This window comes from Nymphalis io, chromosome 14, assembly GCF_905147045.1.
Source record: "Nymphalis io chromosome 14, ilAglIoxx1.1, whole genome shotgun sequence".
NCBI lineage: Eukaryota > Metazoa > Arthropoda > Insecta > Lepidoptera > Nymphalidae > Nymphalis > Nymphalis io.
In genome coordinates, this window is record NC_065901.1 from 12077487 (window position 1) to 12091915 (window position 14429).

A 14429-nucleotide genomic window follows, 5' to 3' on the forward strand; every position below is an offset into this window, starting at 1 on the left:
AAAGATATACAAATATGCGCCACTCAAACTTCAAATACTATGTTTGAAGAATTAATTAATAAACATAGTTCAATAAAGCATATTGTGCGAGTGATAGCTCGCGTTTTACGTTTCACAACAAACTTACGTAACGTGGTGACGCATCAAAACCATAGTGACAGGGCAACGTACTTAACTGCAAAGGAAATTGAATATTCCTCCGGACTTGTAATTAGAGCCGTACAAATGCAAGAATTTCATTCGGAAATAACGCAACTAAAACAAAATGGAAAGGTGCACTCAAAAAGTAATTTATTAACATTGACGCCTTATTTGGATGACAAAAATATTTTACGAGTTGGAGGGAGACTTCGACATTCGCAATTATCGGAAACTGCAAAACACCCGATGATCATACCTAAGGACTCGAGACTGACAGAACTTTTGATCAAAGAAGCTCATTTGCAAACACTGCACGGTGGACCAAGTCTTACCTTGACATATCTGAGACAAAGATACTGGGTTTTAGGGGGCAACCGCACAGTTAAAAAATACCTGAGAAACTGTGTGAAGTGTACTCGCTTCAGGAGTCACAACCAACACCAAATAATGGCTAACCTACCCGAGCCCAGAGTGACGCCGTCCCGAGCTTTCACGCACACAGGGGTTGATTTCACCGGCCAAGTGGAATTGAAAGCGAATAAGGGACGAGGAATAAAAACCACTCGTGGTTATATCGCTGTGTTTGTTTGCTTCTCTACCAAGGCAATACATCTCGAGCTTGTCTCTGACCTGAGCACACCGTCGTTCCTAGCAGCCTTCAAACGTATGTGTGCAAGAAGGGGAACCCCAAAGCACATGTACAGTGACAACGGCACGAACTTTGTCGGTGCATCACGCCTTTTGAAAAAGGAATACAAAGAAGTGTTGCAAGCTATCAACAATGACTTTCTATCTGAAGTTGCCGAGATGGGTGTCACTTGGCACTTAAATACACCCGCATGGCCAAGCGCTGGCGGATTGTGGGAAGCGGCGGTAAAAAGTACTAAACACCATCTTAAACGAGTTTTGGGAGAGCAAAAACTGACGTTTGAGGAGTTTACAACGTTACTCAATCAAATAGAAGCATGTCTGAACTCTCGGCCGTTGTGTGCACTGACGGAGAACGAAGACGACAGCTTTTTAACTCCAGGACATTTCTTAGTAGGAGGACCACTTTTATCCCCGCCGCTGACTGACTTTGACGAACGTTGTATCAAGACGAGATGGCAGCTCACTGAGAAAATGCATCGTGACTTTTGGCGAAAATGGTCGTCCGACTATTTACAACACCTACAAATTCGTTCGAAATGGAAGCATCCTCAAGAAAATATGAAGGTTAATGACATTGTCCTCATCAAAGAAGAGAACCTGCCACCGACGAAATGGGCTATGGGTCGAGTGATTGACGTTCATCCAGGAACGGATGGGCACATCAGAGTCGTGACGCTACGTACGAAGAGTGGAGAAATAAAACGACCCATAATCAAGTTGGTTCCACTTCCGGTAAACAATGAACATGACTTCTCAAAAATCACTTTGGAAAATGACGAACCCAAGAAAAATTACACCTCGACACCACGTACATTGCGAAAAAATCGAGGTCTGCCAACTACACTGATGAACATGGTACTTTTCCTGCTGATGCTTTTAACATCTACGATTGAAGCAAATGTCTACATCAAAAGCTTGAACAATAACACATTGTTCTTTGACAAAATCTCTGACGTACGAATCATACAGGACAAATGGAAACTTATTGCCTACTACAACATGACAACATATTGGCATAGTATTACCGCCGTTGAAAAATATATCTACTCGGTAAACAAAACCTGCAACAACGATCACTCATGTGCACCTGTTGTGACGCAATTCGCTCACGAGCTCGATAAACTTCGACACTATAACGAATTGCTGACGAACCAACATCACATCCTGCAACGAAACAAGAGAGGCTTAATCAACGGGGTCGGTTACCTAGCTAACACCCTGTTTGGGGTCTTGGATGACACATTTGCTCGAAGATACGAGAAAGATATTGACGGTTTCAATATCTTTCTCGAGAATAAAAGAGCGAGAAGATCATTTACTTAAGCTATTTAAAAACCAAACATCATTGATCGAAGCGGAGAATAATATCCTGAAAAGAAACGAACAAATTATGAACACTCAATTTGAGCATATCTACAAAAATCTGCGAGTAATATCTACTGAGATGCACCAAGTCGAAAAAGAAGAAATTTGAAACCCATGGCTCTACACATTATATTGTAATTTATACAATTTTATTCTTGATGACGACGTTGCTGCTCACACTCGCATATTTTAATCTGAGGCCAAGATGTGAATGGAAACCTAGTGAGGTCAACCCAAACCCTGCCGCTACAAACAATGACATTACATTAGACGAGATAGTGTCGTCGCCCTCGCCGTCTTCTTCGCCGATCCCGAGAATGACAGCCGCAAGTACAGCGACACTAGGCTCTACAACACGACACTGCGACATCACCCACCATCCCGAGGAAAATCCACTTTAATCTTAATGCGAGCACTGGGGACTTAAATAACTAACGTGTATCTTTAATTTTAGATAATTGCTTATTTTTGTTTACTTATTTTTTCTCTTTTTGTAGTTGGAAATATGTACAAGCTAGCGCTGTACACGTGCCTGTAAGTTCTTTGACACTTGACGTCACACAATTCGTATGACCCAGTTACGATCATTATGTTATTACATTTTTATATGTACTTTTAATGTAATAAAGACGCTCCGTAGTATCGGTTGGCTTGACAAACATATTGTTTTCTTTGCTTGACGACAACCCCGACTGCTCTCCGATCTACCTGACATGTGACATCTGACGAATTAAGTGAACGTGTGCTAACTAGCCCGTTCAACATTAAAAGACATTAAAAGTAATTTTAGATCGCGCTATAGTGTGTTTATAAATTTTTTTATGTATTTTATTTATTTTCTTGTATATGAAACAATGAAGTTAAAAAAAAGAGTTCACAAATAGAAAGCCGAACGCAACCTGAAACTGACATCTGAATCTTATTGCTACAAAAATGTTTTTAAAAATATTGATGAATACCTACGTACGAAATTGTTTTAATATGATCACTTTATTTAAATAATTATAAATATTATTAGAAATAACAATATAGAAATAGGTTTTTAAAAAGAGATAAATCAAAATAACTATATATACAACAATAATACAACAATAAAGTAAACGTATATCGACACGTACAATTAAGACACAAAAATAGAACAAAGGAATCAAAACTAAGAGACTGGAATATTATATATGAGATATCTACCACAACCGAGAGTTCAAGCAGAAGTGTCAGCCAACCTGGCCGGTCGATGAGGTCGGCAGTTACAAAATTTTTACAAATATGGCCGCGAAAAATTGATGTTGGTTCGAGAATTTGTGACGCGAATTTCATGAATTCTCTGACAGAAAAACTCAATAACTTTTTATTGGCCCAACCAGGGAATTGAAACCAGGACCTCCGGGTCTGCGGCCTTACATCAAGCCACTAGGCTTTCATTTTATTTCTTTGTTTCCTATATACATATTTTTTTAAAGTTATCCTCTGTCATAACTTTGATTGATATCTTGAAATACATGTTCGAGTAAAATCTAAAAAAAAAACCGTAGCCATCAATATAAATAAGATATATTTTTTAATTAAAGAAAACCAATAAATCAATATGGTAAATTAATAAAAAATATGATTTTCGATAGTCAAATGAATATATATATATATATTATTGCAATATATAAATAGGCAGTTGCCGTTACTGCATACGTCGTTTGAAAATAACTCGTATGCGTAGTAGCTGATTTTAGAACATATACGCTGGGAGGGCAAATGACTCTACTCCACCTGATGGTAAGTGGTAGTAGAGTCCAAACGCGACGACGGCCAGTACAGACGGGAAAAACGTTCTGCACTAGCCACCTTCGCCTTGCCGGCCCGCAAGATGCCTCTTCACGCCTCCTTTGAAGGAACCCGGGTTGTAAGAGGAGGGGAACACGTGAGCTGGCAAGGAATTCCATTTTTTGGAAGTGCGACAAAGAAAGGAGTTGCCAAATTTCTTTGTTCGCGATGGAATTGATGTCACAGTTAGGCGGTGACATCGAGAACCAGCTCGCGTGGACTTAAGAAGGAAGAGGGAAGCAGGAATTAGAGAGAATAATTCCTCAGAGCACTCGCCGTGATACAGTCGATAGAAAGCACTCTGTGCTGCTATCTCACGACGCAATTGTAAAGGTTCAAGGGTGTTTGTGACCTTTACGTCGCCAATAATGCGCACTGCACGTCGCTGCAACCGGTCCAAGGCCTCCAGTAGTTACTTAGCGGAGCCATCCCAAAGGTGCGAGCAATATTCCACGCAAGACCGTACCTGTGTTTTGTACAGCAGGCACAGTTGTTGTGGCGTGAAAAAACGCCGCACCTTGTTCAGAACTCTGAGTTTCCGTGAAGCTGTTTTTCTAACAGCCTCGATGTAATCCCTTGGACGGTCGCAGCGAACGTCAATCCCCAGCATGGCGATTTTGCTTTGTATCACCAGCGGAGTACCACAGAGGGAGGGAATCACAACCTGATATTCCACCGGGTGAGAAGTCAGCAGAAGGTCCAGTAGAGAAGGTGCTTGCCCATCAATGTCTGGGATCCTGGTGGGCTGATCAATCAGTTGGGTCAAGTCATGTGTGAGAGCAAAAGCATGAGCAGTCCTTCCAGCATGGTCAGTTTTGAGGGATTTCAACCATGATTCGTGGTGAGCATTAAAATCCCCCAAAAACACCAATTCCGCGTTAGGATACTGCTCTTGCGCAGCATCTGCCACCCGACTAAGATGGTCAAATAATCGGCTTGTCTCCAAATCACCATTGTGGGATCTGTAGAGGCACAGGTAGACTCGACTCTGACGAACCAGGTCCACACGTACCACCAACATGGAGAAGGAGGGGTCCTCCAAGCAGCGCAGTCGGTGACAGCAAACATCCGTCCTGACGAACAAGCATACTCCGGCTTTCGCTTTGAAGGATTCTTCAAGCATGTAGCCGGGATAATTAAGGTAGTTGGTTTCGGCATGACGGAGTATTTGTGTCTCCGTGCGAAACAACATTGCTGGTCGTGCTGTCTCGAGATGGTGGTGGACAGCGTTGAGGTTAGCGTGGAGTCCACGGATGTTAGAGAACTCGATCGCAAACAGCGAGGGTATGGTGGGGGTGTGCACCGCTGTACGACCGTTATTTCTGTTTTGTTGCGCTACCATTTGGGAAAAAAATGGAAGAGACGTGAAGCGAGTGAGCGACGTATTGCCACGATAGGGATGGTCAAAGTTTGGAGGCGTGTTTCCCCAAGTGGTTGCCAAAAGGAAAAATATACTGACCCGCCGGACGGAAGGGCCCCCGAACCCCCCCCGGAAGTGGCCGCCGGGACCCCACCTTCTGGTCACCAACCGGCACGACGGTCCACCCCGAGATTATGCGTGGCCTGGTGGAGCAGCCTCGCGAGCTGGTTAGGCACGCTTGGGCCCCTGTACTATGCCACGGGCGGCCAGCGGAACAGCCGTTTCTTCGGGTCTCCCTGTCCGGCAGGTCAATATAGTTTCCCCCGGCATTGGTTCAACAGCCGTCTCCATTGGACCAACACCCATCGCGGCAATACTCGCTCGGGCAATGGCTGTACGGTGGCTGACCTCGAAACGCGGCTGCAAGTCACTTCATGAGTTTTTCACCATGCGTACGGTAGTAACAAGCCGGGCGGATGATTAACATCCTACCACCAGAAAAATAGAAGAAAAAGAAGGCAATAATAAGCTATTATGCTTCCCTGCAAATATATAATTTACTCATACGACCTTTAGTATCGGTAGCACTCAATAAGTTGTTTTTCAGAGAATCAAATTGTATACTGCAAAGTGCAACATAAATAGTTGGCAATGTTTGTGTTTGCAATACTTCAGAAAGTCATTAAGTGTCGATTTGCAGTTTCGACGCAAAACTGTTTCAAAACTGCAATTTTGCAACCGGTGTGTGCTTCGAGTGCAGTTCTTCCAATAAAACGATAAAACAATTATAATTTATACGTTTATTATCATTATCGAAAATTTATTACAAACGCAAAAGTATATACATATGTAATAAGCATTTATTTACAATATAGTATTAACACTTATGATAAGATTTAGTAATATTATAAATAATATTAGCAAGTCGCTAGTCGCTAATCGCTGAGAAGCAACGTTGGGAACATTGTTCCCGCTGGTCGTGTTGGTTTCCACGGTCGTGTTGGTTTCCACGGTCGTGTTGGTTTCCGCGGTCGTGTTGGTTTCCGCGGTCGTGTTGGTTTCCGCGGTCGTGTTGGTTTCCGCGGTCGTGTTGGTTTCCGCGGTCGTGTTGGTTTCCGCGGTCGTGTTGGTTTCCGCGGTCGTGTTGGTTTCCGCGGTCGTGTTGGTTTCCGCGGTCGTGTTGGTTTCCGCGGTCGTGTTGGTTTCCGCGGTCGTGTTGGTTTCCGCGGTCGTGTTGGTTTCCGCGGTCGTGTTGGTTTCCGCGGTCGTGTTGGTTTCCGCGGTCGTGTTGGTTTCCGCGGTCGTGTTGGTTTCCGCGGTCGTGTTGGTTTCCGCGGTCGTGTTGGTTTCCGCGGTCGTGTTGGTTTCCGCGGTCGTGTTGGTTTCCGCGGTCGTGTTGGTTTCCGCGGTCGTGTTGGTTTCCGCGGTCGTGTTGGTTTCCGCGGTCGTGTTGGTTTCCGCGGTCGTGTTGGTTTCCGCGGTCGTGTTGGTTTCCGCGGTCGTGTTGGTTTCCGCGGTCGTGTTGGTTTCCGCGGTCGTGTTGGTCAGCACGAAGAAGGGCAGCACGTCGAGGGCCGCGGGGTAGTCGCGGACCCACGTGGGGCCCTCGATGATCTTTTCAGTATTTCCCTGATCGAGCCAGTTGCCCGCCGGGAGGTAAATATCTCTCGAAGTTGCACCTTCATCGATCACAGGTGCAACTAAGATGTTTTCGCCCAGGAGATACTCTGAAATATGATATTAAGATATTGCTTAGTAGTAGCAATAGCCCAAATAGGCCCAGCGGCTGGGCTGCGTGAATCCTAAAAGAAGATTAAGGGTTCAAGCTCGAACAAGTATCACAGAGCTTATACATCACCTTCAATATATACTAGATATAAGGTTATCCTAGTGGCGCAATAAACAGTTATCTGCGGAATAGGTAGGTGGTAGATACGGCTGAGCGCTCACCGTCCCAGACTGAAAGCGCGGCGGCGTCGCGCGGCGCGGCCCACCACACGGGCGGGTTGACGGGCGCGCCCTCGCTCACGGTGCGCCGCAGCGCCTTGAGGATCTCCGGAGCATATTGCGCGTGGAGGTCGACGAACTTCTTGCTGATTGCTATCGTCTTGTGATCAAATAACGTTTTATATACACATTGTATAGACAAAATTATGACATGATATTGAAAAGTGAAAAATGAATATATAACAGTGAAAAATGGTTTAATTTAATATGTACGGCAAATGATAATTATAATTAATATTATCCATAATTCACTTGCTAAAGTACAGGGGCGTAGCTACCGCCGTATTAGCCGCATCAAAGAAACGGGCCCCCCTAGGTACAGGGGCCCCGAACCCGAGTAAGGAAAAATTCATAAAATGTTGTTCAAAATGTTACTCGAACTCTTAAGACTGTACGCTAAATTTACCGAGAATAAATGAAAATGTGTACTTTTCACATTTAAAAAATAAAATTGACAAATTCGCGTGAAAAAAAAGCTAAACTATTTAAAAAAAAAAGTTAACACTCTTACTTCGTTATCGTAGTCCCAAGGCACGTACGAGAACTGCATGCTTGGCATGAAGGTGTTAGCCTGTAACCATCTGATGAATAGCTCACGAGATGGCTTACCACCACGGCCAGTATATCCGTTTCCACCTATCATATCCGGCAAGACGAGGGTATAACCGTTCATGTTCATTTGAAGCAAGGTCGTGATGAGAGTTGGAAGTCCGTTATCAAATGTCCAGTAAGAGTCCTTATCGATCATGCGTACGAAGATTGGAAGGTCTTGCGTTCTGAAAAATATTTACATCTTAAGAAGAAATGAAAGAGGAGGAAGCGGAAACTACTATTAAGATAAATAGTCAGTGTGTGTATGCTTAACTTACCCGTATCCTGATCTCACTTCAACCAAACTTCCAAATGATGCGACAGCTCTTACATAATCAGTGGTTATGGTTTCTGGTTGTAAATCGATATCTCCTTGTAAAACAGCAACCTGTATTAGTAAAAAATATATCAGGCATAATATGCAAAAAAACATTCGAATTAATAAATGAAGCACAATATTTCATCCACGGGGATTTCCTCGTGAGCAAGTTTATGTATTATTGTTATAATTAAGAATAATAATAACATGGGACATTATTCACACACGGCCATCTGATCCCAAACTTTTTTTTTATAGAATAGGAAGGTGGACGAGCATATGGGCCACCTGATGGTAAGTGGTCACCAAACGCCCTTAGACATTGGCATTGTAAGAAATGTCAACCATCGCTTATAGCCAATGCGCCACCAACCTTGGGAACTAAGATTTTATGTCCCTTGTGCCTGTAATTACACTGGCTCACTCACCCTTCAAACCGGAACACAACAATATCAAGTACTGCTGTTTTGCGGTAGAATCTCTAATGAGTGGGTGGTACCTACCCAGACGAGCTTGCACAAAGCGCTACCACCAGTAAAAACTAATCAGAGCTTGTACTATGGAAACCAGACTGATATACTACATATACTACTTTTCTTTTGTAAATACATACTTATATAGATAATTACACCCAGACTCAGGACAAACAGACATGTTCATGCATTCAAATGTCTGTCCTGGGTGGGAATCGAAACCACAACCTTCGTCGTGAAAGGCAAGTATCTACCGATCACATCAACGGCCCGTCAGGTCTTTAGTCTTTCTATATACACCTGTACACTATACACTGCGTTAACTGACTTACTCCTTGCATACACGCAGCCTCGAGACGGTCTGTCAATACTTCTAAAATCTTATGAAAGATATCGGGATAAGATCATAGACAATTTTTAGTACTTTTTTATAGTTTTGAGATATTCCTAAAAGCTTAATATTATAATGGTTGTCTGAATTAGAACCTGAAATACTTGGTTCGGATCTTACTTTTTTATCCATTTGTTTACACACTTTTTTATCCATGTTACACTTTTTTATCCATTTGTTTACACATACATCATACATAAATATTGATGTGTAAACATCTTAACGCTCTGTACACGGTAGCGGCTAAATGAGGACTCGAGCGTTAGATGTGGTCAGCTATGGTTTCGAGCGTCAGATAACGTCAGCGTAAGTTTTGTTATTGTATGTGCGTGAAATCGGTACATGAGCTCATATGTTTACACATCAATTCTCGTGAGTACCTTGGCACTCACACCATTACTTTTTTGTATTGTTGCTCCTGTACTTGTAAATAGACATTTTATAAAAAAAATTAATAACGAAGATCCCTTAAAAAGCTATCCCAAAAAAGTACTTAAAATCATTAAAATCGTTTGGCTTTTTTTTACAAAATATGAGAGGCTTTAGAGGAGCCATATAAAAAATGAACATACCTCCGGAGACCAACTCGTTTCTCCTCCGTCGAACTTATAACTGTCGATTCCGTATTGATTTTGAAGCTGAGCAAGTCTGCTAACGTACCATTCGCGTACAGCCGGTTTTGTGAAGTCGATGTAAGCGCCCATGCTCGTGTTGCTATTCCACCACGTTGTTTCCACCGAGTTACTTTCAGACGACACAAAGTAACTGTGACAGTGCAATATCACCTTTATTACTTTGACATAAGTCTTTATTTGCATATAATATATGAAGACGGAAGGCTAGATAGACCAACGTCAGCGGTCACCGCCTATATACATTAGCGCCGTTAGAAATATCAAGCATTTCTCACACCGCCAATGCGCCACCAACCCTGGGAACCAAGATGCTATGTCCCTTGTACGTGTAGATACACCGGCTCGTTCACCTTTCAAACTGGAATACAATAACACTGAATATTGCAATTTTTGGAAGAATATCTGATGAGTGGGTGGTACCTACACAGACGGGCTTGCACAGAGTCTTACAATCGTGTATAGTAAAAAAAATATCATAAGTAGAAAAACATTGATCTTTAAATAATTTTCAAAATTGACATTAATTATTTTATTTACTGCTACGTATGTAAATATTTTTAATAATTCGTTAGTTAAAGTAAATTGTAGTGTTAGCTTAAATAAAAAACTTGCCTCAGGTTTTTCGCTTTTGTGTACCAAGGCTCACAGTCATTATTCATAAATGGATGAGCCCACATTGTTACTCTAAATCCTTTGGATTTCAAACTGGTCACTGTGTCTGACATATTAGGGAATTTCTTAGTATCTATAGTTAATGAACCATAACAAGTTTCCCACATGTCATCTATTTCTAATTGACAGTTAGGGAAACCACGTTCAACAATCTCATCAGCAAACCGGAGAACTACGTTATGGTCGATATCTCGCTTGTAACGAGCCCATGTAGACCAGATCGGATATGTGACCATCCTTTCATCAGGGTAATCGCTTGGCTTTTTTAATATACTACTGACGGCATACTCGTGGGCCTGCCGCGCATCTTCGAATATTCCTATGATGTAAATCAGATTGTTTTTTGTCCTTTTAGAAGAGTACGGTGGTTTGACGTCCGCAATGAAACACGTTCCATTTGGGACTGCGTTGTTTTGATCGACAAATAGCGGAACCTTTTTATCAATGAAATAGAATAAGCCTTCCGAGCTAAGCCAATAGGGTTCCGCTATGCCACAGTTATCACTTTTTTTTGTAACGTAGGAGTATTCTTTCAATTTGAGCTTCTCGATCGGCCAGTATTGTTCCTTTTGCTGTGGCCCTCCATACCAGTTACTTGACCCTAAAAACCAGCAATTAGTTAAAATATGCATAATAGGAATGACATGGAATAATAATAAAACAAAACTCTTGGAAGACTTTGCTTTACTATATTATCGGTGACTTACGAGCTTAAACATTTTAAGGACTGGTAATTTATTATTTTGAGAGAACTAATATATGTTTCATTACTTATTACTTCAAGTGTATATATATCGGAGAATCTTTATTATCACGTTTACTCGTTGAGAGCAATAGCAGGGACCCGGGCGAGAAATAAATATTATAACATTGGTACAGTCTTTACTTCAACAACGAAAATTCCGTCTGGATTAGGAAATGAATATTGTACAAAGTATGGAAAATATAAATCTGTTATAAAGATATAATTGACAGCCGTTACGAAATTATAAAAATTATAAATAGAATACACGATAAAGCGTCAGGGGTAACAATATATCTTAGAAGAAATATTAAATACCGCTTCACATATTTCGCTCTGAACGCTTTCATCGACAATTCTGAAGTCAGGTATAACTTAGACTAAGATTTTAGGCGTCAAAAAATTAAGTATATAATTATTACCCAAGTCGAGGCAATCCACTAGCCGTGTTGCCGTCGGCGCCTGCCAGGTTACGGTTAAGACCACACCCGCCCGGGGCGTGCTGACCGTTTCATTAGTGATTGCGAGGGAGATATTGTTCGAGAAAGCGATCTCGAATCGTGAAGCTTCAGGGGCTCGTCGGGTTTCGTTTTGTCGTCCCATCGAGGTGGCCAGGATTCTTTGGACACCATCTGTTCAGAAAACGATGCTTATTACTTTCATAATATTATTGTGACGTGAATATTTTTGATGGTTGCCATGTAATCCGTATAGAGTATGCATTGATTGGGTGCTTCTGGTTTAAGTACGAGATGGCCCAGTGGTAAGAACGCGTGATCTTAACCGATGATCGTGGGTTCAAACCCGGGAAAACACCACTGAATTTTCATGTGCTTAATTTGAGATTATAATTCATCTCGGGCTTTAAGATGAAGGAAAACATCGTGAGGAAACCTTCATGTGTCTAATTTCACTGAAATTCTGCCACATGTGTATTCCACCAACCCGCACTGGAGCAGCGTGGAGGAACAAGCTCAAACCTTCTCCTCAAAAAGGGAGAGGAGGCTAAGGCCTCCTGAGAATGCCCAGCAGTGGGACATTCACAAGCTGTAACTGGTTTAAGTACACACCTAGTACTTTTATAACTTAAATTTATATATCATCTTGCACTGGAGCAAAGTTATGGTATATGCTCCAAAACGATATCCTAGAGAAAGAGTGTTTTTTTTGTAAAAGTCATTTATCATTGATTTTAAATAATGATGATTCATATAAAATGAATTGCTTAATGCGATTTTGTTTTATGTGCGTTTTACTTTAGCTCTTTAAGTTTTGTTAAAGTCGTTAAGTTTTACAAAAACAAAGCTTTGATCATTTATTCATTATGTGTATTTAGTTACTTACTTTTATATGAAATTATTCTGATTTCGCCGTTAGAGTTGTCGTCCACTACAATTCTTAAGTTGGTATCACTGTAAATGGTGTGTGTATCAGCGCGGACGTAGGCAAACGCGCACAGAGCTAGCAATGTGAACACTGTAAGTATAAGTTTTTGTATTAATCGATTTCATTAATAAAAAAACTCAATATATTTAAAAGACTATCCATAAGCGTGACCACTTAATATTTTATGTATTAAATCATTCCCATTAGTATTAGATTGCTCGCGGAAAAGAACAAAAAATATCGCTTGGTTTGGTTTGGTGGTGGAGCTAATATTTTCAACGTAAAGTTGTTGTTCCTGCGGCTGCGCTTTTTCGAACGTAGTGGGTATGGCAACCCATCGGATTTCGAGATTGAGAGAGTGTACTTTTGTTGTTTATGTGTTTTTTTACACAATAATATATCATGCGCAGATGGCTAGTTACTAAAGAAATACATAGAAAAAGAGTAGCCGAAATAGACCAGGAGGACGTTTTCATCCTCATTTCCGTTTCACTGTATCCACAAAAATCAAACTATTATAGTGCCTTATTGCATGGTCGTGGCGGTAAGACAGACTTGCATAAACATTGTACTTATATAATGGTCAGACAACGGGCGGAACCGGCCGGGGACGCGCCTTGAGCTGTTGTTAATATACTAGTTAATTTATAAGACGCCACTCGTCCCATCGGTTATGTTACTACTAATATAAATACTCATAGAAATCAACGCGCCGCCACCGTCATGCTAACTTCGCGTTGCCCTCCCGTGCCGGCCGCTTTCTGACCAAGGCTGTAATGTTGTTCTTTTACCCGCTTTCGGTCACGTTGGCTGTTCTTAATGGCAATTAGACAAACGAAGGTGAAATTTTAGTAAACAGAGTAAGCCACTCAAACAGATAGATATTCCATTCCCCCGTCTCAACCTTTGAGTGAATGACAAATCGAAGCGACTTTGTATTTAATATATATTAATAATTATATATGATTTACTATGACGTAATTTTATTAGAGAAAAAGCGTAAAGTAAGGACGTAATTTAAGGACGGTTTATCTGGTTAGAATCTACAAATCGAAACGGTAATATTATATTGAATAAATATTATCTTGTAACATCACAATTTAAAATTGCCTGTATAAATAAATGAAAATAATAATAACCATATTCAAAATTATTCACACGGTTATTATGTATTTATGTATTTACCGCGGCGTAATAGTTTGTGCTTCAGTAAATATATTTTATTTTTCGATTTCAATTTCAAAAGTAAACAAAATTACTTTAATACTTTAAACTAGATGTATTTAAAATACATAGTTGGCGAGAAATTTTTTTTAGTTATTAAATTATGATTTACTTAGTATTACATAGATTTATCTTACTCACCGTATAAGCTGCGCATGGTGGCTGCGCGTGCAGGCACTACTGACCGCAGCTCTTCGAACTCTCTAATATGTGCATCGGCTCAAGTGTTATATTACTAAGTTAATTGCTCCAATGATAAGGTACTTTTATCACTGATTGTATGATATGACTCCTTTCGTATAAACACTTATTCAAGCAAGCTTTAAATTAAACCACTTCTATCGTGTTCATAGTTACTTTAAAAATATTTTAAGTATAAATATTAGTTTTAAATTGTCAGTATTTACCTATTACGGTTAGCCAATATTTTTATTTTATTTAAGAAGCTCACATCATAATTTATGGAACTTACACAGATCTTGAAACAATAACACGGCACATAATATCTTAGATCTTGGAGGTTAGTGGTCACCACCTCTCATTCACATTGGCGCTTAAAAACCGGTACATAATAATCCTGTGCTGTTTGTCGATAGAATATACGATGAGATGTGGGTGGTTCCTACCCAGAAGAACTTGACATACGTCTACTAGCAA

General features: G+C 40.8%; 2 protein-coding genes across 2 annotated transcripts; one reads left to right on the forward strand and one right to left on the reverse strand.

The window, feature by feature from the left end:
- Nucleotides 1–225: 225 nt before the first annotated feature.
- Nucleotides 226–2115, forward strand: LOC126773518 (uncharacterized). Its single transcript, XM_050494468.1, has one exon. It carries the CDS (start codon nucleotides 226–228, stop codon nucleotides 2113–2115), a length of 1890 nt encoding a protein of 629 aa, XP_050350425.1.
- A 3999-nt stretch (nucleotides 2116–6114) lies between these two features.
- On the reverse strand, nucleotides 6115–14058 carry LOC126773206 (myogenesis-regulating glycosidase-like). Its single transcript, XM_050493944.1, has 9 exons — nucleotides 13914–14058; nucleotides 12507–12638; nucleotides 11585–11794; nucleotides 10361–11021; nucleotides 9686–9878; nucleotides 8209–8318; nucleotides 7851–8115; nucleotides 7283–7439; nucleotides 6115–7059 (listed from the first exon to the last, which is right to left on the reverse strand). The coding sequence occupies exons 1-9, from the start codon at nucleotides 13927–13929 to the stop codon at nucleotides 6197–6199; spliced, it is 2607 nt and encodes an 868-aa protein (XP_050349901.1). The 5' UTR covers nucleotides 13930–14058; the 3' UTR covers nucleotides 6115–6196.
- Between the last annotated feature and the right edge of the window lie 371 nt (nucleotides 14059–14429).